General features: G+C 41.3%; 1 protein-coding gene across 2 annotated transcripts in view; it reads right to left on the bottom strand.

The window, feature by feature from the left end:
• Nucleotides 1-5,216: 5,216 nt before the first annotated feature.
• TSPAN14 (tetraspanin 14) overlaps nucleotides 5,217-26,256 on the bottom strand; it is an 84,973-nt gene continuing 63,933 nt past the window's right edge. Inside the window, exons 3-9 of one of the 2 annotated variants that reach the window (XM_036735558.1) lie at nucleotides 23,882-23,932; nucleotides 20,772-20,918; nucleotides 18,549-18,719; nucleotides 15,050-15,175; nucleotides 12,479-12,523; nucleotides 9,744-9,863; nucleotides 5,217-7,561 (exon numbers count right to left, since the gene is read on the bottom strand). In XM_036735558.1, coding sequence (XP_036591453.1) covers nucleotides 7,490-7,561; nucleotides 9,744-9,863; nucleotides 12,479-12,523; nucleotides 15,050-15,175; nucleotides 18,549-18,719; nucleotides 20,772-20,918; nucleotides 23,882-23,932 — 732 coding nt within the window. In that variant the 3' untranslated portion in view covers nucleotides 5,217-7,489. The remainder of the gene's footprint in view (nucleotides 7,562-9,743; nucleotides 9,864-12,478; nucleotides 12,524-15,049; nucleotides 15,176-18,548; nucleotides 18,720-20,771; nucleotides 20,919-23,881; nucleotides 23,933-26,256) is intronic. The other variant, XM_036735559.1, reaches the window with a different exon arrangement.

The following is a 26,256-nucleotide window of genomic DNA, read 5'->3' as shown; positions in this document are numbered from 1 at the left end:
TCATTTATAGATGAGGAAACTGAGGCAAACAGGGTTAAATGACTTGCCCAAGGTCACACAGCTAATGTGTCTGAGGCCAGAAGATGAGTCTTCCTGACTCCAGGACCAACATTCTATCCACTGTGCCACCTAGCTGCACCTGTCCTTTTTATTAGACCATCTAAAAATGTGAATTGCCATCCTATGTACCTTGTTCTTCTGTTGCCAAAAGAACAGTCATGGCAATCAGTCCTTCCCACAGGGACAAAGAATGATGCTGGGTCTTGACAACCTTGGTGCTCAGTTTCATTGCTCAACTGGTAACACTGATAACTCTTGGGTCATTTCTTCCACTATTTCTATTCAGAAATAAATACGTGGGTAGAATTCTCTCTGCTCCATTTCGTTCATGTGGGAACAGCCTGGTTTTTCATTTTTAACATTCAAAGAAATCTACTCCAACTCTGTAGCTAAAAGGAAAAAAAAATCACTTTAAAGACTCCCTTCAAAAAGCCAGTACCACCTAGGTACTCACCAGCCTTGTGTGATTATATATAAAGTGCTTAACACAGTGCCTGGCACACAGTAGGCCCTTAATAAAGTTTGTTCCTTTTCCTCTATTGGGAGACAATTATGCACAGAACCCCTGCTCTCAAGCAGTTTACCTTCTAACAGAGGAAAACAATTTGCACAGAAGAGCCGTGGCCAAGAAGGAGAACCTTGGTCTGGAAAGCTTTGGGGGTGATGAGTGGTTCACAGGGAAGTAGACTGAAACACCCCTTCCAAGAACAATGGTAAAGTTGATCTGATCGTGGGTTCCAGAACCCAGGGGTGGGGGTAGGTGGGTAAGCATATAGGTACGTAAGTGAGCAGCAAGCCCATTGTTGAGGCTAGTAGGGACTGAAGTGAAGCATGGCTGTAATTGGCCTCTAAGTGAACCAATGGAAGTCACTGATCAGGACAGGGCATGGTTTCTGGTGTCTGTGGCAAAACATTTAAATCTTTCATCAGTAAGGTGGGGATAACAGCACCAACCTCACAGGATTATTCAAAAGAGATTACACACGCGCGCACACACACACACACACAAGCACGCACGTATGTATGCATGCATATGTGTGTACACATACACACATATGCATGTGTGCATATACACACAGTATCATACGTATTACTCTATGAGTGTATATATATACACACCCTTTGCCAACTTTAAAGTGCTATATATAAATGTCAAATTATTTATTACCAACTTCTACTTCCCTCAACTCCATCCTCAGTGAGTTCAGTTCTTGCTTCACAAGTTTTTTTTTACCCCAACCCACCAATATCCTCAGACTTCAATATTCACAATGATTTTTAAAACCCATTGGACTCTTAAGTCAGCTTCAGACTCAACCCCCTTGACCTCCATCATTACTACCTCAACTAGACGTAAGGATTAGACTTCATCATTACCCTGAACAATTCCATTTCCAAAATCTTGAACTCTGAAATTCAGTTCTCTGATCACTATTTCCTATGCTTCCACCTTGTCACAGTGGCTCATTCTCGGAATCTTTTTTTTGTCCTCCATGACCTCTGGACCCTTCATCCCTTACTTAACCATTTTTCACTGGCTCATCATCGTCACCATTCCACCCCCTAAGTATGGGTTATCCCACAAGGTTCTGAACTAGATCTTCTTCTAGACTCCTCGGTGACTTCTAAAAAGCCCATAGGTCCGATTCTCAGACCTACACAAATCAAGCCCAAATCTAGTCCTAACCTATCTCCTGACCTCAAGTTCCACATCAACCCCAGAATCTGAGCTAGCACCTCAAGTTCAACATTATCTAAAACTAAACTTGGTATCTTCCCCATCCCTTACTTGTCTTGGCACCTGCTTCCTCCCAGTCACCTGGGCTTGCACCTTTCAAGTTATTTTATACCCTCCTCTCCCCTGCATAATTCTTTATCCAAATCAGAAACTAAGTCACCACAATTCTAACTTTGAAAAAAAAGAACTCATTTGTCTCCTCTTCACTCATGCTGGTGGTATCCCGGTTCATTCAAGCTTTCATCTGCACCAGTTTCACCTGAACTAGCCAGTCGTCTTTTATGTTTTACCTAACTAGGCTACCTCCATTATATATCCTTTCTCCAAAATATCTTTAGTTTCACTAAGGCACACATCTGAATTTCACTTCTCTGCTCAAAAATCTTCAGTGGTTCTCTATTACCTAACGGGTAAAATGCAAACTTATCCTGGTATGTAAGAACCTGAACAATCTTGCTCCAACCCAGATTAGTTATCCCTTCCACATCATGACTTTTCCCATTGTGGTTTCAATATCACAGGTTGGCACAAGAAATTACTGTAAATGGGAATTTGGGAGTAGTTTTGTGGAAGCCGCAGATGACACAGAAAAATAGCTTAGAAACTCAGAAATGCTTAACCCAAATTTTACAGTAAGATACTGTAAACATCCCATAAAATAAAAAATTCAGACATCTTCTCTGGTACAAATGGAGGGCCAAAAAATTTTACACAGATTTTCCAGATTATGCCCCTAACCCCCACGATGTGGAAGGGATAACTGTCGTCTCCTATTTCTTTTCCCTTTCACATAGTACACACGTCATATCATCCAGACTCCCACTGAGGCAATCCAGTTAAAGGGAATTCATTAGCACAAAACGAAGCCCATTAGGATATTAAGCTTAATGACTCTGCCCTCTGCACTTCCGGTTTCCCTTTTAGGGACAAGTTGGACCATCTACACTTCTTTCACTTGGCAACCCTTCAAATCCTTGAAGATATCCACCACTTCCCCACCATCGGCTGTACCCCAGTAAGTCTTCTTTTCCATCCCCGATTCCTTCAGCTGATCTTCATACATCATGGCTCCAAACACCCTCCTGGTCACCTGTCTCTGACAAAAGTCCATCTGAAATTAATCTGCTGGTTTTACTTATTGCATCCCTCACAGCACCCAGAAAAGCGCTGCAGAGCAGACCTAATCAATGAATGATGTGTTGTCTGTTAATGATAGCGATGATGAAACTAGTGGAAGGAACGCTGGTCTTAGGCGTCAAGAGACTTCGGTTTCAGTCCCAGCTCCAACACTTACTATGTGATGACCTCAGAGTGGGTCATTTACCTGCATCATCTTGGTTTCTCAAATCCGCAGAATAGAAACTCCTCGACAGTAGATGCCGTTTTGTTTTTATCTGTTGTGTCCCATGCACATAGAAGGGCCAACTGATGTTGAATCCATACAACATGATTACTACTTACCCCATCTACCTCAAAGAGCTAGTTAAGATAAGTGTTTTGTAAGCTAAATTGATGAAGAAATAGCCTTCAGGAATCCAGGCCATGCCCATGCTATCATGTGGCCTCAGAGGAATTTAGTGGAGGCATATGCCATACATACCTGTACAAACGTACTGGAACATATATGTGCAAATGAATCATTTACTTGGGAGGACACACCTACTCCAATGATAGTATTCCACAGCTTAGTCGTAACTCATCCTGGCTAATGAGTGACTTGTTTATTTTTTAAAAGCCCAAGTCCACCCTCAAAAGTTGGTTTGTCTACCGCCACAGAAAATAATAAACAAAACATGACATAATGAAATATTTTTAGGCAATGAAGTATCACTGGATTACATGTTATGGTCTGCTAAAGAGACTACTATGAAGGAGATAACACTGATTAGAGTACCAGTTTTATAGTCACACGTGGAGAGGAGGACTCCATATAGAGAATTCCTAGTGTGGAAAACTCTCTCCATCAATGCAGATTGACATTTTAACTTATAATCTTAAAGACTTTCCTGGAAACTTGTGTTGGAGTTGCTCATAGTCAGACAGCTACCCTGTATTAAAATACGAGACAAGACTTGAACCTAGGTATTTCTCTCTCTGTATATATGCCACATATATGTGTCATATGTATGTGTGTATAATGTATGTAATGTGTACATACATGCATAAACTATACAACATACAAATGCACATAAATAATACACGTAGTGTTTACTACACACACACATATGTAATTATACACACCAGTATCACAGTCTCATCATACCTTATAAGTGAAAATTACTTCCCATATTATATATGAGCAGTATCATCAGTATTTGGTCCTAGAACAGTTTAAAATTAGCCAGGTGGGGAAAAAAAACAAATGATACTTATGAACAGGCAGCATTTTAGAAACGGTCATGAAATCATCACCTCTGGAAAATTTGGCTCAGTGATTTTTTTTTATACCTTCTGCCTAGACTTAGCTCCTCAGATTCTTGGCTAACAAGAAGATGATACCCAACTACACTTTAAATCCAGAGAAGACAAGCTCAAGTAGGTGTTGGGTGTCCTTTTCTAAACTAATGGAACTTGACCACGGAACACAAAATGGATTGGACATGAGTACTCTGAGATTCCAGTGACAATGTGTTTGTAAAACTAGGCCACCTGTTGGGAGTCAGGTGGCTCTTTAAATCTCACTGCTGAGCCTGTTACCTAATCTGTAAAACAGGGATGATACCACCTACAGCATTCAAAGTCCATATCTGACATATATTGGATTTTGTTACCCAGGCAACTCTTAAAAGGCTATGCTTCAGAACAACTGACAACTCTCCTTGGTGGAGGTACTTTCTTCATTTAGAATTCCATACGCTGATAAATAAAATCAAATGGATCTAAAAGAAAAAAATATATACGTGTAGTACCTACATCACAAGATTGTTGTGAGACTCAAGTCAGACTAGATCTAAAGTACTTTGCAAAGACCCAATCATAATCAAATGCAAATTACTATCATTTCTTTCAGACATTCATTCAACTGTTCCCCACAGAAAAGAAATCCAGGTGTATTTCAGCATGAGGTCAAATGAGGGAAGGATTGTGGCCCAGACATAGAGCAGTACCGATGATCTCACTCCTCTCAGGCCTTGACAATAACCACATTTTAGTCTGGAAACTATGCCTTTATCCTGGACAACAGTTTTGGAGGATCATGGCCTCCCTTGTGAATGCAGAAATCCTGCCACAAGTTAGCCATGGGTAGGTTGGGACATGAGCAATCTTATTTTAGTTTTGCTCTTCACATAAAAGAGAAATTGAAAATTGTGTTGAGAATCGGGGGGGAAAAAGCAGCCCATGAAATACATCCCAAATTGAGCTACAGGCCATTTGCCTTGGCCATCAATCATTGCTGTCTGGTCCGAATAGCCCCTGATTCCCATGGCAGCCATGTTTATTTACTACTGTGATACTTAACACCACTTGGGAAATAAGAAAAAGTCAACATTTATATAAAGATATAATTCAAAAACAACAACAAGAAACAAGTTTGGCGGTCAAAGAAAGGTATCACACTTCCAAAATCACAGGCATCATTCTTTTCCCTAGTCTACAAACATACAAAACTTAAAAAAAATACCAGCCTACACCATACTAAAACTTACATCATGTTAGGCATGGACATTAAACATAGCGATCCCTGAACAACAAGTGGGGCACCATTATAAGCAGGAATGACTGTTAGTAAATGGCCCAACACAAAACTGACTATGCCCCAATTACGGAGGCCAAGAGAGGGGGGTATTAATTAGTAGAGGAAACAGATTTCATGTAATAAACACACATATCAAGAAACAAAAATAAGCAATGTGAAAGGGACAATGGAGCTTAGGTAAGATGCGATAAAGGTGGACAATACAAGCATTGAAGAGACCCTGCCTCGTTGGGAATCAAAAAAAAGGAGGGGTGGGGGGAAGGTCGGGGAGAGAACGAGGGAAGGAATGTTCTCACGAAGTAGAGCTTCCCAGCAAAAGAGAAAATACTGAATGGCTTCATGAACCCCTAATGAATATATCGGTCAATTATTGTCATTAGCGCTACCTGGTCTCAGAGAACAGGAAGAACAACTTCCCCATGACCTTTTTCTGTAGCAATGAAAATCAACAGGCTGAAAGCATTAGGTCTACTGCCTGTGCCTGGGGGCAAAGGTGAAAGGTTCTCAAGAAAAATTACCCAGCGTCACAGCGGGTATTACTCAAGAGAATTCCCATATGGACTCTTAAAAATAGTCTCAGTCCAGCTCATGTTGTCAGGCTGATAAGGGATGGGGCTAGGAAGTGAACCTGTGATTTCATTGGCTTAGGGAACTCCCAAGTGAGGAAATTCCCTCTACCAATGCAAGTCAGCAACTTCTCTCCAACTTAAGCCTTAAGAGAGTTGCAAGGATCACTGAAGTTAAGTGACACACAAAGACACACAGTCAACATGTGTGAAGACTCTGACCTTGAACTCAAGTCTTCCTGGATACAAGGCTTTTGAGGGTGGGAAGGAGCTCTAAGAAAACCATGAAAGTACTTCTGAGAGAATGTGTTTACCCTGATAAATAAAACTATTTACAAACTTTGAGAAAATGATAAAACATATTAGAGAAAAACCCAACCCACAGACCTCCCCCCAAAATGCCTTTGGAACATAATGCTATTGGAACAAAAGAAGATGGCTTCTGCCCTCAGAAAAGCCTTAGGGAGAACATTCAAGGAGGCTCTACCATTTACAAGCTTCTCTCAGGGGTACAGCAGGCTAAGAAAGTTCTTTTTAACTAAAGTATCTACATTGGCTCAGGGTCACTATGACTTTTGCACAGTTGAAGTTCCATGCTCTCTTTGATTCAGATTCTCTTGGCACCCAGTTAAATTCATCTGTACACACACACACACACATATACACACACAGTTCTAGCTTTCCTTTATTTCTGTCTCTCTCTCCCCCCCCCATTCTCTCTCTCCTCTCTCTCTCTCTCTCTCTCTCTCTCTTCCCCCCACCCCCTCCCATTCTTTCTCTCTCTCTCATTCCCTGGGCTTCCCTTTAGAAAGACAAGATACCCAGGAAGTGATTCAACTTCTTCACAATGGGTGTCACTGAGACAGAATAGAAACATCTCTATGTATTTTTGTCTTCCCAATGCTGGATTTTCTCTATCCAGCAAGGTAAGCACCAGTGAAGCAAAGGAAGAATTCAGATTACAGTAACTGGGAGCCAAGAAAGCTAGGCTCTAAGACAGTGATATCCTGCACACATCGACACTGAGACGACTCTTAAATGTGCCCTTAACTCGGGCTCGCCGAAGTCTCTTAGCTCTTCCCCCTCATGTTTCCTATCACTCTTTGCCACTTATAGGTCAGTTCTTGGCTTCTTGGTCACAATACCCACCACCCTCCCCTGGTCCCGACCACCAATGGAAGGAAGCCCTGGTGGATTTCAGGCCTTCTGAGCTTTGTTTAGTGTCCCTTCTTCCTTCTGCACCAGCACAAAGCAGAAACAGAGTGACTATCCAACCGATGGCCAAAGGAAGACTTAATTTGGAGGGAGGTGGTGGTGGAGAGGCAGCCGAGAGCTCCCAGGCCAGCTTGTGGATTTCTTTCCATATTGATGCGAAGTTAATGACAGTGAAATGGATTCACTTTCACAGCTGGGGTTGGGCTTTTATCTTCAGAAGTGATGGCCAGCCTTCACAGCCTCAATGTCCGAAATCAAGGTCCTGGCCAGGAAGATGCCAAATATCTGAAACCAAAACCAAAGGGCTCATGATTGGTTTGGGGAAAAGGGAAGAAGAGAGCAGGCAGGAGAGGAAGACAAGGCAGCAATGAAGAGTTGGAGGCCTCACTCAAGACAGACTTCTTCCTCCAGGGCCTATGCAAAGAACTGCCAGTAGACAGATGGTAAAATAAATAAATCATATCAACATTCTTGGCTACTCACAGAGCACAAACTATACACCACCCAGAGGAAGTCTGAAGAAAAGACTGAGAAGCCTACATGTCAATCTTAGTTACTTTTCTGCTAAGATACCCAAAAGAAGACAAGCTAAAAAATTATGAATATTCAGAGTCCCACAGCAGATAGAGCCACCTCAATTAGATCTGAAGAATTCTCCCATCTTTTTTTCTACAAGTACCCCTCCACCTAATTTTTTTAATAAATGTTGTTACAAATTTAATAACCAACAACAAAAATAAGCTGCAAAATAAAGGGCAAAACCATACCCCAAATCCCCGGCCCTTAACAAGCAGAACCAAATGAATCAACAAGCAAAGAAAATGTTTTTTGTTTCTGTGTCCCCTCCCAGGTCTACCTCAAGTTCTGCCACCTTTTACTCCATCTTCTTTCCCCTTTCTGCCGCTTTTTAAAGAGTTAACAAGTATGCACATATTTTTGCTTCTATTAATTTGACTCTGAATCACCTCAGACAGATCCTTCCATATTTCTCATGTGTGTTTCATATTTATCATTTTTTACGGCACCATAATATTCTATTATATTAATTCAATGTAATTTATTCAGCCACCCTCCAGCCACTGAAGATTCAGGTTATATCCAATTTTTTATTATCATAAATTAAATAAAACATCTGAGTATTTCTGTCTAGCCGGCCTCTTTTTTTGTCATTATGATTTTGGGGGAGGGGTAAAAGACCCAAAAATGGAATTGCGTGGTCAGCTCTGTAACTCTTTAATTACACCATGCTTTCCATAATCTAATTTCCACTCATCTGCAGTTCCACCTTGGAGCAAATGTGACCTATTTACTCCCATCAATATTTTTGTACAGATAAAATCTGGCTCAAATGAACAGCAACCACTGCCCCGAAGATGGAAAGTTACAAAAATGTAGTATCTAACATAAGAGGTGGTCCAGTCTTCAGAAGCCATGTGTTCTGACGTTGTTGGTGTGTGAAGAATTAGAAATGCTGTTCCCAGTCAAACAGTCCCAGTCCCTCAATGATGTGAAATGATAACCTGATTATACTCATATACCGGATATCTCCTTTAGCACCAGCTAGCAGGACCAACTCCCTTTCCTCTTGCAACTTCCTTCTTCAGTCACCCAGCAACTGTTCTACCAGGTATGCCTACATGTTGGCCTGGAGCTGTGGGCTCAAGGAGTCCAAAGGCTTAGATCCTGGAGCAGTTAGGTGGCACAGAGAACAGGGTGCCAGGTCTGTAGTCAAGAAGAGCTGGGTTGAAATCTGGCCTCAGACACCTTAGTCAATGTGACCTTAGGCAAGTCACTTAATTTCTGTCTGCCTCAGTTTCCTCCTATGCAAAATAGGGATAATAAAAGCACCTACTTCCCAGGGTTGTCATAAGACTCAAATAAGATAATGTCTGTAAAGTACTTAACACAGTGCCCAGCACAGAATAGACACTATAGAGATGCTAACCATCACTATCACCATCATCTTCATCATCATCTCATCATTACTGTTGTTACTGTTGTCGCTGTAATCCTCTAAGTTTTTTTGGCACCTAGTCATACCCCCAAGTACAAGCAGATGCTCAACAAAGCAATGAGAATGAAGTGAATGTCATAAATAGGGTAATTGGTTTACAATCATGTGAGCCACCTCCGAGCCCAGGGCAGAACTTCTGGTGGATACTCTATAGCAGAAATTAAATCCATCACTTCACACCAACCCAAGTAAACCTTAAGTAGATCTAAACTAGGCATCATCCCCAATAATCTTTATCGACTTTTTAATTCCCAAAAATTTTTTCCAACTTGAAAACTACGGAATTATCAGTTGCTGACATAAGCATTTTAGGTCAAAGGTCTTTAACTATTTCAAAAGGATTTTTGAAAAGAGGATGGCTTGAAAGAAGAGAAATTGCTTCAGAAGAAATCAATGACCCCCAGGATCTTTACCTCCAGTTTTGTGGAACAGCCAACGACACCTTGTACTGACCTGTAGTAAGGAGACAGCGATGAAAACACCTGCCACTATGTAAATGTTCCGAGGCAGCCAGGCCTCCAAAGCAGGGATACAGCCTTTGGTAAAGATGGATTCATCCCACTTGTTCTTTGTCTGCATTGGAAACACATACACACAACGAGCATCACTCCTGAGCTGTCACATGTGCATTCTTATTAGGTCTCCTGAAGAAAGGAGCCAGTGTCCATGACAGAGGAGGTTGAGTCACAGAAACCTAGAGCTCTGTATGACCTCCAGAATTCACCTAATCTATTTATTTACATGATCAACTCCTGAAGTTACCTACTGTTTCTAGGAAAAAATATAAATTCCCCTATTAAGTTTTCAGAGCCCTTTACAACCTGACCCCAACTCCCATCTAGGCTCACTGAACATTACTCCTCTTCCCCACATTCTATGAGGCAGGCAAACAGGCTTTCTCACTCTCCCTCACATAAGGCATTTCATCTCTCTTTCTCTACACTTTTACAGTGGCCATCCCTCACATTAGAAACCCCTCCTCACCTGTGCCTCCTGGAATCCCTCTCTTCCTTCATGTACAACCTTCTAAATGAAGCATTTCCTGATCTCTCCAACTGTTAGATGTTAACTACTTTATATTTGTTCTTTTTCTATTTATTCCCTCTGTATACTAATATGTGTACTTGCTGTCTTCTCCATGAGGAGGTAGGATCCTGTTGAGTAGGAACTGTTTCAATTGTTTTATTTGTATCCCTAGCACTTGGCAGGGTACCTGACAAACAGGAGGTGCCAAATAAATGCTTGCCGATTGATTTTATGTGATTCTGAGAGATCCATTCCTCCTGTCTGGTCTTTTGCAGGCAGAGTAGACAACTGACAGCATACTTTTCAACTGACCCCCAAAGTCTCAATTCCGAGAAAGGGGATTCCTAAAAGTGGAGTGATAGCTAGTGGTTGTCTGACCTCTAAGTTCACTGACCTTGAGGGTGAAGGTGTCTTCTGAAATCTTGAGAACTGAGAGAAGATGGAGACAGTGAACTAAGGGATATATTTAAAGACTATCAAATAACTACACATATACACACATGTATATGTGTTTATATACGTGTGTGTACACATTTGTATGCTTCTTCTTGCTGAGTCATTTTTCAGATGTGTCTGACTCTTCATGACTCCATTAGGAGTTTTCTTGGCAAAGATACTGGAGTGGTTTGCCATTTCCTTCTCTAGTTCATTTTACAGACAGGGAAACTGAGGCAAACAGGGTTAAGTGACTTACCCAGGGTCACACAGCTAGTAAATGTCTGAGATCAGATTTGAACTCAGAAAGATGAGTCTTCCTGACTCCAGGTCCAACACTCTAACCACTGTGCCACCTAGCTGCCCTATACACACACACACAGACACACACACTTACTTACTTACATATACTATATGTGGGTATACATTATTACAGTCCAGAAGTATACATATGTAACACACAGGTATATAAATCAGAGTTAATCTCTGTCAGAAGGAAGAATTAATTTTCCAGTCATTTTAAAAGCAGGATCCCATAATTACACTTGTTATTATGAAAGCTGATATTTGTATTTGTGCATCCTTGCCCATAATGTGTCACTTTAATAAAGTTCCCTCAGTTATTCCCACATCATTTACAACTGATATCTTCAGCGAAGCTGCCCAACTAAGTTTCATCATGATAATTCTAGGACCCTTTCCAGCATTAGATGCTATCCTCATAGAATGTAAGATGGAACTAAATTAATTAATCAACACAAGTACCTACTACACCATCTAAGGTATTGCTAGGCACTAGAAATACAAAGACAAAAATGAAACACTCCTTGCCCTTCAGGAGACTGCATTGTCTCAGATTAACAATTGCCTATTGGGAAGTTACATGGATTGTAACATATGCCACAATGTCCCAAAGCAAATGGAATAATATTTATATTGTCTGCACTCCTACGCTTTTCAGTTAACCATTAACTGAGGTACTCGCCCCTAAGTGGCCTGGGATCATATTCACTCTAAGTAGGCCTACTGATTCCACGCTGTTTATTTCCATATGGCTCATCAAAAGTATTAAGAAAGAAATATCAATACCATATTAACAGTCACCAACTATCACCATCAAGAGGTAAGGCAAATTTCTGTCCTAGGTATTTTTTTCTCATGACATACCAGGTGACGAAGCCAGTCTGACACTCCCCCTCAAGGGTCTGAATACCTAAGATAACTGGACCCTCAATTAGTTAATTTAGGGAGCATTTAAGATGAGGAGGCATTGAATGACTCCAACTGCATGTTAACGAGAGCACCCAAACAAAATTACTTTCAACAAGTCTGATACCTTTTCGAAACTATGAATACTTTAAACAGACCCTTTAAAAAACACTCTCTCCATGCTTGAAGTAAGCCTTCTTAAAAATGTGAAAATGGGAGTTTCTGCAACTCCTAAACTCTCCTCCCCTCTCTTTCCCACTAACTTGGCAACAGCTAGTTTTGGGGCCTGTGGTTAATGAAGCTTGAAATTAACATGGATCACCATTTCCTTCTTCCTTTATACCGACCCAGGGGATGGTGCCTGTTAGGTTACTTACTTGTTCTCACTCTGCTCACCCCTACTGGGTTTGGAATCTCACCTCTGCACTCAGCCCTGAGTTTTCCCATTCTAATTTACACGTGTGCTAAATCGGGAAGTTGGACCAAAGGGGATAACCATAAGCGTTAGGGGTTCTCACCATAGTCCTGACATCATATCCACACTGTGTATTCACAACTTTTTGCTGCAAGAGAAATAAGAAAAGATTAGCACCGTGGAAGGCTGGAAGGGAGGCGGGAAGGACAGGAGAAAAGGGGGAAAGAAGTGGCCTTCTGGGAAAAATCACAACCAATAGATTTTGGTAGCAATGGCCCATTGTGTTCACTCATTTCAGTCGTGCTACAAATAATAGTGACGGGCAAAAGCTACATTTAGGAAATTCAGTGCTGAGTGATTTGGGGAGACAGCCTAGGGTAGAGAAAAATGCCCTGTACATGGGCTCGGCTTCCATCTCTACCCCTTACTAGCCAAAGACTGTGGATGAGTCATTCAACTTGTCAGCTTCTTCCTCCTAACCTGTAGGGAGGGAGTAGAGGCATACTTTCACTCCTGTAACTTGCCAAGGGTGTCATAAGCAAAGTGCTTTGGGATATAATAATAAAGACCAGCAGTTAGGGAGTATTTGAAAGGTTGGCAAAGTATATAAGATGCTTTCATTTTATCCTCACAACAACCGTGTGAAGTAGGGGCATGTGATGATCCCTACTTTACAGATAAAGGAACTGGGAGGCCCAGAGAAGCAAGCTTATAGTCACACAGCTAGTAAATGTCAGAAGCGGCATCTGAACTCAGAGCCTCCTGAATCCAAGCTGAGTAGTCTTTATAAATGCATACATGGACGAGTTAATGTTACAATCATTACTATGTTGTTCTAATAGCTCAGGAACAGACTACAAACTGAGGAAATAAAAATTACGATGCTGTCTGTATTGCCTAAAGAAATCACATAACTTCTCTGTAGCTTGTTTTATTCATCTGTAAAATAAGGTAATCATGTACTGTAGATTTAAAGGCAGGGAGACTTTAGTCAGCCACACAAGTTTCTTGAATCCTAACAAGCCTGCACTCACTCAAAGGCTTAACTTGAATAGGGAGTTAAAGAAAGCCAGAGAGAACAAAACAGATTCTTCCGCCAATTACATACTACTCCCTGAATTTCCTGTCTCAGGGATACTGAACTCGGGAGAGAAAGGAAAAAGTAAAGAAGGAAGGAAAGTGTCTGTGGATCAGTAATAAAAACTAACCAATACATTAGAGATTAGATGAGAGTAAGAAGTAAAACCCTAGAGATAGGTGCCTCTGGTCCAGACCATAAAACCAGAGTCGGGAGGAACCTTAAAGATGCCTCTCCCTCGTCTAAACAATTCAGACTACAAAGAACCTTCACAGCCTGTTTCTTATTTTTGTATTTTATTTATCTGAATATATATGCACTATCTCCTCCATTAGACTACAAAATTCCATGAAGAGAGGGGCTACATCAATATGTACATGCATGTATGTGTGTACGTGTATGTGTGGTGTTTTTATGGATGTTCCCATATGCACATGCACGAATGCACTCATGTATATATAGATATACACATGCGTGTAGTCTCACGTGCATGCATAACATAAATATGTATGTCCATTTTATGCTGAGCCAGACTCTTTTCTTCCCTCTTTAATCTTTCCTTTGTCTAGAAGAAGCCTGAGTTCAGTATCCTTGAGACAAATAAATACCCAATCATCCCTCCAGATGGTAGCATCTAATTGGTGGAAGAATCTGCTTTGTTCTTGTTTTCTCCTGCTTCCTTTGACTCCATATTCAAGTCAAGCCTTAGAGTGAGAGCAGGCTTGTTAGGATTCAAGAGACTTGCGGTTGACTTCAGTAGCCACCTGCTTTCAAATCAACAATATATGATCACCTTACTTTACAGATGAATGCATCTAAGGTACAAAGAAGTTATGTGAGTTCTTTAAGTGACTCAGCACAGTAATTCTTACATTCCGAGTTTGCAGGTTGTTAACAGCCCAGTATAACAATGGTATAACAACTGTAATATTAACCCATCTATACATACCTTTATAAAGACTTCTCAAATTGCTTTATAAAGACTATATACATGTATATATTCAAAAATATTTGTCAAATAAACAACCAAACAAACCTTGTCAAAACAATGGTTGAAAGACTGCTAATCTGAGAGAAATCAGCAACCAGATATTGACCTAGGCATCAGCTTTAAAGAGAGAAGCTCCTTGGTTTGGGTATCCAAGATTCAGTCTATAGTGTTCTGTTACCCCATGATTTGCCCATGGGCCGTTCTCTGCTCAGCAGCCCCCTTTCATCAGAAAGCATCTTTCCAAGGTAATCACTTGTTCAGATACTAACAGAGTTTGACCACAGAAAAGTCACAGTCAAAAGAGCCAGATACTTGTGCATGGAAAGAGATGGGAATTGCAGTGATCCCAGCTTTGCAAGAGATGATGGAGAAAATGGGCTACCACTGAGGCAAAATGTAGTAAGGTACAATGTCTGATGCAGTTGCTACATAGGGTCTCGGTGCTTAACTGATTTGATTTTTGTTTTGTTTTGCTTTGCTTTTTAATCTTACAAAAGCTACATTCAATTCTTAGACTGGTATTCCCAGATATGATTATGATATAAAAACAACAGGCATCAATTTTTTTTTAACTTAAAGAAGGACAGAAAACGACCACAACTTACTGCAGGATCTGGTACACAGCAAGAGAACGGGACGCCACATTTCTCTCGGCTATAGCTTTCTCCACTGCAATTAAAGTAAACATTGAGGTCCCAGTCTTCAGGGCCGTAAGCCCCACAGCACTGGTTCTACAGAATAAACAAACAGAAATCATCATCAGCACTGTCATTTAGTGACCAGCACGCCATAATTGACCCAAAGTAGGTCAGATTTCACCTCTATTTGGTACTGCCCCAGATTCCAGAGTTCAGGAACCATTTTTATGACTATATCAATTCAGCATCTCTCTCTTCTGAATCTCCACAGCACACATTGCCGGTTATCACTCACTTGGCTTTTATAACTTATTACTTGGCATTAATTTGCTTTTCATACATGTATACATGCATCCATATATGTAATCTCCCAACTGGACTAAGCTCCATGAAGACAGGAACTGTATCTTGTTGGGTTCTGCATCCCTCCCTCGTAGGCATTTGGCATATATCAAGAATGGATGTCTACTAAATGACTGATACTATATCACCCATTAACAGACCAGACATTAGGATAATTAGAACGTGTTTAACAATGTACCCTAACACTCCCCTCCCTCTCAAAAAGAAAAAAATGACCAGTGGGAGAGAGGGGATAGAGAAGCCATCTTTTAAGGAAAATAGAAGAATGAACACCACCAAAATGTTTCCTTTTGTTTAACCCTAGCACACAAAAGAAATCTTATAGCATATTGTCTACTGGCAAATGAAAGACAGAGACAGAGATGGAGAAACAACTGCAGAGACTCAGATGTGGATGGAAACTGTGTGTCAATTTCCAAAAATGGGACAAAAAGAATGAGAATTTCTCTAACTTTAGGCATCACGACATTACAATCCCATGGCAGAGATGAACAAAATTCAGGAGTTATATTTGAGTTTTATTGGCTCAAATAATACTTAAAACTAAGAAGTCTAATCTTGCTCAGTTAAAGATTTCCTTAGTGTGCTTCCATATTTGTGGTAATCTCTTTTCCATTCCCCTTTGTCTAACACAAAACAGATTATACTCTTTTTTTCAGAATGAAAACAAACAAAAAAGCAGAATGCCTAAGGAAGATAGATTTCTGAAGAGAAAGAGCAGAGAGTTCATCAGGGCCCAGACCCTTAACATGTCCAGGAGCTGGGTCCCCATCCTCATCCCCCACCCCCGATGAGGACAAGATGTGTTTAGTTCTCAGAGATGCTTAGAGCATCCAGGTGCAGAGCAAGGATCAATGGGGGATGAGAAACCAAAGGAACTAGAAGCCTTAGACAGAAGGGTTCTGTTGAGGAGCTCTACATAACATCCTATGGAGGCTAATTCTTCTTGCTCTGACCAGGTTTCCTTCTCAAACAGGAAGGGGAAAAGGCCCTTCAGAGAGATAGGATAAGAATAGCCTCCAACCAAAAGAGGATATCCTGTAGATCCTGATGAATTACAGAAAAGACCAGAGAAAGGGATTCACTCATCTCATCAATATTCCTATAGGGTAGGAAAAGAGTTGGATAGTGCACTTGGAAAATCAGCATTCTCAGCTATTTAGAAGGGAATATAATGAAAACTTCCTGAAACTCCATCCCTAGCCCAGAGGACTGCTTAAGGAGATAAAAGATGCCCCCAGAGTCATCCCAGAGGTTTTCACTGCCCTCAGAAAGGCATAGCCCCAACAGCAATGGTGTATTCACAAGGTTTCTTCCATCAGCCAAAGGGACAATGAATGGGACAGCTTCTCCTTAAAATCAAAGAGAAGGGATTGCATGGAGCTCCTAGGGAGAACATGCTGAAGTTTGTGAGTAACTTTGGTCAATGTTTATGGGAACCTTCCGTAACCACCCTTCTGTCCTCTGGACTTCCTGTTACCTCCTGACCTAATCAAGTGATTCGAGAATTCAGAAAAACAATCTAAGAGAATAAACTCTGTGTCTCTTGAAGCCTCCACAGCATCCCTACCCCACCAAGGCATTTTAAGAGGCATATATGCTTTGATTACTTCAGAAAGACCCACTGATGTTCCCTCTGCCAACTCAGCCCATCATTTCCTCTGTTCCTTGAGAGGACATTTCATGAACTCAACATCCCCCCAAAACCCTCCTCCACTTGCGACTTCCCTCTTACTGTCAGGGTCAGTTAATTACTGTTAAGGGCAACATCATTTTCTCAGTTCCTCAGTCTCACAACCTAGTTATCATCCTCAGTTCCTCACTATCTCTTTCCACCCACCCCACATCCCCACATCCAATCTGTTGCCAAGGCCTCTTGATTTCACCTTTGCACCACCTCTCAAATGTGCCCCCCTCTCTCTACTGCCACTACTCTGAGGCATCCCCTCAGCCCTAAACCCCTACAACAGCCTGCTGGTAGGACTCGAGAACCTCGAGTCTCTCCCTATTCCAACCCAACCTCCATTCAGCCACCACAGTGATATTCCTAAAGCACAGGTCTGATCATAGGCATCCCTCCCCCCAACCTCCCATTCAACAAATTCCAGTGGCTAGCTATTGCCTGCAGGATCAAACACAAAATCCTCTGTCATTCAAAGCCTTTAAAATTTAACCCCCTCTTATCTTTCCAGTCTTCTTACACCCTACTCCACTCCCTCCCCATGTGATGCTGGCTTCCTTGCTATTCTACAAACAAAACACTCCAACTCTCAGATCCACTTTCCCTGGCTATCCTCTATGCCTGGACTGATCTTCCTTCTCACTTCTGCCTATGGCTTCCTTGGTTTCTTTTAATCCCAACCAAAATCCTATCTTCCACAGAAAGCTTTTCCCAACGCTTCTTCATTATATTTCCTATTTCCCCTCCATATAGCTTGCTTCATATACATTTGCTTGCTTATTGTCTCCCTTATTAGAATGTGAGCTCCTTGAACACAGGGACTGTCTTTTGTCTCTTTTTGTACCCTTAGCACTTAAAGCACAGTGCCTGGCACATAGTAGGTGCTTAATAAATATTCACTGACTGACTCATTTGCTTGTTGTCTCCCCCATTTGATTGTGAGCTCCATAAGGACAGAGACAGTCTTTTGCCTCTTTTTGTATCCTTAGCATTTATAGCACAGTGCCTGGCACACAGTAGGTATTTAATAAACATTCACTGACTGATTTGTTTGTTGTCTCCCCCATTTGATTGTATCCTCACTGCTTAGCACAGTGCCTGGCACATAGTAGGTGCTTAATATATGTTTCTTGACTGAGTGACAAGACAAAATTTTCCTCAACTGAAAACCAATCTTATGATAAGGAGGCATTCCAAACTTAGGCTGGTCTTTGGATGTCAGTCATTCAGTGTGTTGTGAGATCCTTTGAGCTTTTGCGACACCTGCTAAAAGACTAGCGCTCTCTAGTAAAAGCTTCAAGAACCCATGCTTCCACCTCTATACCAAGATGAAACATGAGCGTAAGATTCCAGAGTAGGAAAAAAGCAGAGATAAAAGAGTAAAGGGCATGAAGACATCCACCAAAGGACAGAGGGACTTACAGCTTTCTGCAGGGAGTCAATAAGGTTCTGCAGATCGATGTCATCTCGGTAAGACTTGATATTGATCTCGAAGAACTCCCTGAACCTGTCCCTCACCCAGTCCTGGAACAGGAAGGCCAACACAGCAACCGCCAGCTCCAGGAAAAATATCAGCACGATAGCCCCACAGAACTAAGAGGAAAAAGAAAGAGAAGAGCAATAACAGGAAATTGTTACCCAATCCCTCCAGTCCTGAGCCCCTCTGTGAAAACTTTCCCACTCTTCTTAGCCATAAGGGATCTCTTTTCCCTGAACTCCTTAACATTTATCAGTAGGATAGGGACAAGGACTATACCTATGATGTTGGTCTGCAACCATAAGGAAGCCACCAGCGAGGGCTTTCATTCCCTGATGTAGGCTGGCGCCTTCTCTACAGCTTAAGAATCTTACTGAGCTGCCTGGAGCAGTGGTGTCCAGTTTAAATAGAAATGGGAAAACCTCACAAAAGGATCCCTGTTGGCTGCATACTGACTTAGAAAACCATATATTAACATTATCTATGTTCTACTGTATTTTTATTTATTTGGTTAAACATTTCCCAATTACATTTTAATCTGGTTGGGACCCAGCCACAGTCACATCAGGCCTGAGTGTTTGAAACCTCTGGTCTGGAGCACTGAGAGGTTAAGTAGTTTGCCTGGGGTCACACAGTCTTGGACTTCAGTCTTCCTAGCTATGAGGCTGGCTCTCTAGTCACACTATCTCAGGGCCTCATGAAGCACTTATCTATTAAATCCTAAGGATCCATATTTAATCTCCATTAGGGCAAAATCTCTATGAGGACAAGATCCATTTTATAGGACATAATGACAGATTTATTTTTATATTTATTGTTATATAGTATTATATTAACGGGCAGTTAGATAGCACAGTGGCACAGTAGATAGAGTGGCAGGCCTTAAGTCAGGAAGACTCATCTTCCCCAGTTCAAATCTGGCCTCAGACACTTCCTAGCTGTGTGACCCTGGGTAAGTCACTTAACCCTGTTTGCCTCATTTCCTCATCTGTAAAATGAGCTGGAGGTGGAAATGGCAAACCATTCCAGTATCTTTGCCAAGAAGAACTGGACATGACTGAAATGACTGAACAACAATAAAAAAGTATTAATGACATATCAATATATTCATATTATGTAATGTAACATACATGATATCACGTATATCACTGATGTGTTATAATATGCTGCTATGTTTAACAACATATTAATGGTAATATTTATTATCACTAAGTGGGAGGGAGGAACTATTCCAACTCACTCATTTTATAGATAAAGCATTGAGGCTCATAGTCAAACCCAGGTTCTCTTGATCCCAACTCCAGCAGACTGCATGCTGCTTTTGCAGTTCCCAAGACTTCTACTACAGCAGTATTTCACCCTTAGGAAATGTTCCCATGCTTGCTAATTGACTTGCTGAGCTTCTACCTACCGCAAGAGTCACAGGGAAATTACAGATTTGCCCAAAATTGGAAAATGTTAGAGCTGGCAGACCTTTAGAGACCAGCTAGGGTGGAGAGGCGAGAAGCACATAAAACATTCAATGTGTACTATCTAAATTCAGAACAGGGAATACAGAATGATTCGCTAAATATAAGAAATAATACATTGCAAAGCAATGAAACAGGTGTTTTCCCAGCAGATCCTCCTGAATTGTAACTGAAAGCATTTCAAAATGAATTTATCTAAATGTAACACTATTTTCTCAAAACTCCATAAATATTTCTCATTTAATTCTATCTAAAAGTGATGGTTTAGGATGGGTTTTTTTTTTTGCATTAAATATCTAATAGAGGAAAAGGGGAAGGGAGGAAGGGAAGAATGGCACACGGAAATACAGGTAACAGGAGGAAATCACTACATATTGATTTTAACCCTGGGGAATAAGGAGACAGGTGCTGCTGGCTAGCTTCCCCTCCCCACTGGATATCTTCCATATGTCCTAAAGGTGTGGGTGTGCTAAGGGCCGGGAGAGAAGTGGTAAATAGCTCTACTAATTAATTAACCAAGTTAAAGCCTTCAAAAGCAATGTTAATTGGCAGAGTGTGCCTGACTAGTGGGCACTGACTGCTCTAAGCACCTGGCTCCCCAGACTTGACCCCCTTTCCTAGTTTTCAAATGAGCAGGAAAATCTGTTCCCCTCCCTCCTCCAGCATAGTCCCCATCCACTTGGGCCCAAGGTTACTTACAAACTGCAGGAGGCAGATGTTTTCCCTCAAGGCCCCCACACAGCCAGCAAAGCCCAACGTGAACATCACCACCCCCACAATCAGGACCAGCACCACAGGATCCACACCATGGAGACGAGTCACTTTGGTCAAGTCTGAGAGCACCCCCTGAAGACAGCCAAGGAGACAGCAGAGCATTAACCCCAGCACAAAGGCAAGTGAAGAGCATCTACAAAGGAGTTCTACTTAGGAAGAGTACAAATTAAGCTAAATGTACATGGTCCCTGCCTTCAGGGGGCTTATAACCTTTCAAAGGAAATGTCACAGTCGTACTGGGATAATGAAAAAGAAAATCATCACCTTAGGGTGCACCCTCCTCTTTTATGAGCCCTTCTTATTACTCTTATTACTAGTAATTATCATCTAACCTTAACCCACCATCATTTGAATTCAACAATTTAATAAATATTTATTAACTATTCATAATATGCAAGTCTTTATGCTAGGGGCTAAAAAAAAGATGGGGGAAAAAGCAAGCCCCTCCTTCAAGATATGTGTAATCCAATGAGGGGACGTGGGGGAGGCGGGGGAGAGAGATGGGGCACACAGAGAGAGCATGCCCGTAAATAAGTATGATGAATGTAATCTAGAAAAATCTGAAGGAAAAAACAGAGGCTTCCTGTGGAAGGTAATGTATAAACTGGGTCTTGAAAGAAGGCAGGGATTTTTAACAAGTTAGGATGTAGGATGAGTCCATCCTTTCCACACATAGGGCCCAGTATGCACAAATGCAGTATGGGAAGGGATACCAGAACAACTGGCTGTCCCATGGCTGAAGAGGAGACTATGTGAAGTAGAGATACTATGAAATAAGGCTGAAAATATTGTTTGGCAAAAGACTGGAGAAAACTGACAGGTTTTGAGCACCTAGGATATTCATTTAGTAATTATGTGAAACATGGAGTGGAGATAAAGAGGGTACGGAGGCAGAGATGGGGCATAAGTGAGAATAAGGAGAAAGAGAATGATGCCAAAGAGAATGTGTACTATACAAGATTAATCACCTCCTGGCTTGTATTGGTTTTCCCAAAGAAGGCAGGGACTATACTTCCCTTTCTCTCATGTCACCCCCCAAAAGGCTAGATACTCTGAGTATTCAGTAATGATTGAAAAATTAGGAATGTGCATTCCTATACCATCTGAAGACTAAAGATCATTATTAATGGGATTATGGAATTAAAAATATTGTTATCATAACCATTGTCATCATAATTTATAGAACCACAGATATAGGCCTCTTTAAGTTCATAAAATCCAGCACCCTCATTTTACAGATGAAGAAAATGAAGCCCAGAGTGGTTAAGTGATTTTCTCAGGGTCATACAAGTCCTATACTACTCATGAAAAAGGATTCAAACCTGGATCTGACTCTGAATCCAAAGCTCAAACCACTACACACCACACTGCCTCTCAATGACAAACATCCAACCCAACTTAGAGCAGAGAAAGGCTGGCTCCATGTTGCCTTTGATGAAGGAAAAAGCACTTAAAGGGGGGAGGGGAAAAAATGCAATGGACTTAAGGCTTCCTGACTGGTATTTAGCCAGCTCAGCTTAATCCACATGAGAAAGTGAGATCTGATCACTGGCATTTCTTAATAAAGAACAAAAGGAGAAGAAGGAGCATTATTATTACCAGGTAAGGCTTTAGCCTCTTGGCAAATAACATAAATGTTTCCGGTAAATTCAGAAAACACTGAAGCTCTTGACCAACTTCATACAACCCAATTTGTACACACATAGACTAAAGCTGCCACAAGGTGGTGGTACAAGCCCATGCTTTGAACAAGCTTCAACACCACCACTTCCAGTTTAAGAACGTAACCCCGAATGCTGTAACCCGCCGCCCAAAAGGAGACCTACTAAAAAGAGGCTCCCTAAACTCCTAGGTAGTCTTCCTTCCAAGTCCCCATCGATCACTCTAGAGAGCAGGCTTTTTAACACTGCATAATCCCTAAAGGATCTTGTACAAAGATCATGTAATCATGTTAAAGCTAAAATAAACCTTAAAAGATCACCCATCTATTGAATTTAACTTCAGTTTAAAGATTGGAAAATTTGAGGTTCATAAGGACAAAAAGATCATACAGAGAATGGCAGAGCAGGGCTCAGAACTCAGGTTTCCATGATCTTTCCACCACATTGCACCTCATATGGCTGGGCTTTCAGTGCCTAGTCCTGAAAAGCAATTTTAATAAAACTATCATGCTACTAGAACTGGACCCCAAGAAAGATGTTAAGTATGCTCTCTCTGCCTCTGGTACCTGATCATACAAGATCCTGACACTCGGTGGTACAGTTTAATATGCAATTTTCCCTATACCTTTCTGGACAAAGAGCCCTACATGCTGAAGCTTTGATCTCATAGAGATAGCTGATGGTCCAATTTCATTATCAAAGTCACACTCTAATGAGGAACAATATTATCTAGACATTTCAGCAGGGAGGGAGGTGAAGGATAGAAACCAGGAATCAAAAATTTAGGAAAGCAGCATGCCAGAAAAATAATACAAGTTATAACTTAAAACTTGGGTGCAAGGAGGCAGATTTGGGTACAACGTAAGGAGGAATTTTTTTACATATGGAATTATCCCAAAATTGCTTTAGGGAGACAGTGAACTCCTTCGATCACTGGGAAAGTTTAAAGAAACAGCTGGATAGTAATCTACCAGAAATTCTGTGAAGGATATTCCTGCACTGAAAAGGAAGTTGGAAAAGACAAACACCAGTGGCCCTTCTGACTCTTAAGATCTCATGATTCCAAGGCCAAAAAATTTATTTAAAAGTACTGGTTTTGTGTGGGTTTTAATCAATTCAAATTTTTCAACACCAGCACAAATAATGCATGAGGCTATGTTTAAAAAAAATTAAAGAGGAAAAGTCAAGTCTGAACTAGCATTTGTTATAGTCAATAGCAGCCCTGGAAGCCTGCCAAAAGCAGAGACAAAGGCTGCCTTGCTTCACGGCTTGAGGGGTGTAGAGTTTTGGGGAAGGGGGAGTCTGTGGGGGTTGGGAACGACATGTTTGCAGTCTTCAAATATTTAAAGAGCTACAGTATAAGTGTGCTCTTACCTTCTCGCTCCATGCCCAGAGTCCAACAGCAAGAAAAACAACTCCAGCTAACTGGGAGGAAGAAAGAGAGGAGAAAAAAATTAATCAGAGGCCATGGACAAAGGAAGTCCACGTTAGCCGCATTCCTGGTATAATATACAGTCAGCCAGATCAACATAAGAGGCATAGCCACGGTCAGTCAGGTCAACATAACATGCATGAACACGCTAAGGGCAGGCGTGAGTGCCACGGATACATTGTGTTAGTGGGTCTTTAAAAAAGATCTGTCAAACTACTATGTGAACTGAGCTATTTTTCAGCCTCAGAACAAAGAAGCTGTTGTCTCATTGACTTTGACTTTCATGAGGGAATGGGACCATTTTAGGACAAACTCGGAACACTCTCCCAAGCCCTCTAAAATATTCTGGTCCAGATGAAACAGAAAAGATGAACTTTTGGAAGGAGAATTTAGTAAGATTACAGCTCTAGTTCAGCTATCAACCTAATACAAAAGCAGTATATAAGCAATTAATCACAACTGCATCAGATAAAGCCTCATAATCAGAGACCTGTTCTCGGGGAATGGTGCTTAATTAAGTCCCTAAAAGATGGTCAATACATGAGTTTAAGACCTACCTCTGATGGATAACTGGCTCTGTGTAATCACGGACAAGTGAGTCAATCTCAAGGGCCCCCCAGACAACTAATTCTCTAAGGCTATAAATTACCAAAGAATTGGTATCTGAATTCATGGAATCACAGATCCCTGGCATGAAAAAAAAAATGTGTAAGAATTGTGCTTGCCGCTCAAGAAACAAAGACAAAACAAAAAGGGAGCTTATATTCTATCAAAGGGATACAGCAAGTATGAAGAGTCACCTTTGACTATTCCTTCTCCCTCACCTTCCCCATAGTCAATGTTACAAGTCATGTCCATTCCACCTCTTCATCATCTCTCGACTATCAGTCTCTACCCTAACTCAAGCTCTCATCACTTCTCACCTTGGACTAGTAAAATAATTGGTCTTCTCACTTCCAGTCTCTTCTCCCTCCAATCCATTCTCTACACAGCTGTTATACTGATATTCCTAATTCATAGGTCTGACTACATAAACGTCACACACAGAAATCTCCCATGACTCCCTACTGCTTCCAGGGGAAAAAAAAAAACTCCACAACTTACCATTTAAGACTTTCCACAATCTGGGTCCTACTTACTTTATCAGTATTATTTCAAATTATTCTCTACATACTCTCCATTCTAGACAAACTGGCCTCCTAGCTTTTGTACCCATCATTCCATCTTTCACCTCCATAGGTGATCTCCTTTTCATATAGAGCCTGTACTCTCTCACCTCTAATTGTGAATCCGTACATTCCATCAGAGCTGAGAAAGATTCCTGCATAGAGGAGAGGGGCTGAGCTAATTCCTTTTCTCTAGCATTTCCTATCCTGCCTATATATTTTCACATATATATATACACACACACACACACACATATATATACATATATACATGTGTGTGTGTTTATCATCATGTATGTAACAGTGACAGCTGACTATTGGATTATAGTAGTATACAACTTCCAAAGTGTTATGTGTGTATTTTTTCCCCCAACCTTCCTATGAATTACTGAGAACATTATCTCATTTTATAAGTGAGGAAACAGAAATCTAGTGATGTTCCCTCTCTGAATTCCACTCCTAACTTTGGAGACTTCTCTGCTATGTTCCTACAACCTCCTGACCCTTGAAGTTCACTCTACTCCTGGCCTTTTCACACTGGAAGTACACCCTTCCTGTGACTGGCTGGGCCCTCCCAGAACCTCCATTGCAAGCAAATCACCCAGGCAGGTCACATCTCCATTCCTCTCCAGGCCCTACACAGGTCATTCTACATCAGGACTGCAAAACTTGTGACCCCACGAAAGGATTTCCTCTACATACAAAGGATGTTTTCCTCTACATTTTTCACGGGCCCCCCAAAATCCTCTGGCATGCTGCAAGTAAATGGCCTGGGCCACAGACAGATTACGCAGGCCTGTTCTACCTCAAGCTCCCAATCCTCCTCCATGTTCTTTTCAGTTTTCTTTTGTATGCTGTCTCCTCCCTCTCCACTAGAACGTGAGCTCCTCAAGGGCAGGAGCTGTCCTTCTGCAACGGTATTTCCAAAGATTAGCATTTGTGCCTGGCATATAGTAAGCACTTAATAATTCTTTTAATGGTTTGACTTAGGTCAAGCACATAGTCAGAAGTGGAGTATACAAATGTATTGCCCACCATCAAGAGGTTACACACTTTGATGTATTTTTCTTACAATGACAGTGTGATTCCCCCATTCTCCCCGCTCCAACCCATTGGGAAAGCCAGCCTAGGCCAATAAAACAGTCTACGTA

Source organism: Trichosurus vulpecula, chromosome 8 (genome assembly GCF_011100635.1).
Source record: "Trichosurus vulpecula isolate mTriVul1 chromosome 8, mTriVul1.pri, whole genome shotgun sequence".
Classification (NCBI taxonomy): domain Eukaryota; kingdom Metazoa; phylum Chordata; class Mammalia; order Diprotodontia; family Phalangeridae; genus Trichosurus; species Trichosurus vulpecula.
Note: the sequence above shows the minus strand (reverse complement) of the source record. Positions and strands in the feature narration are given on the sequence as shown.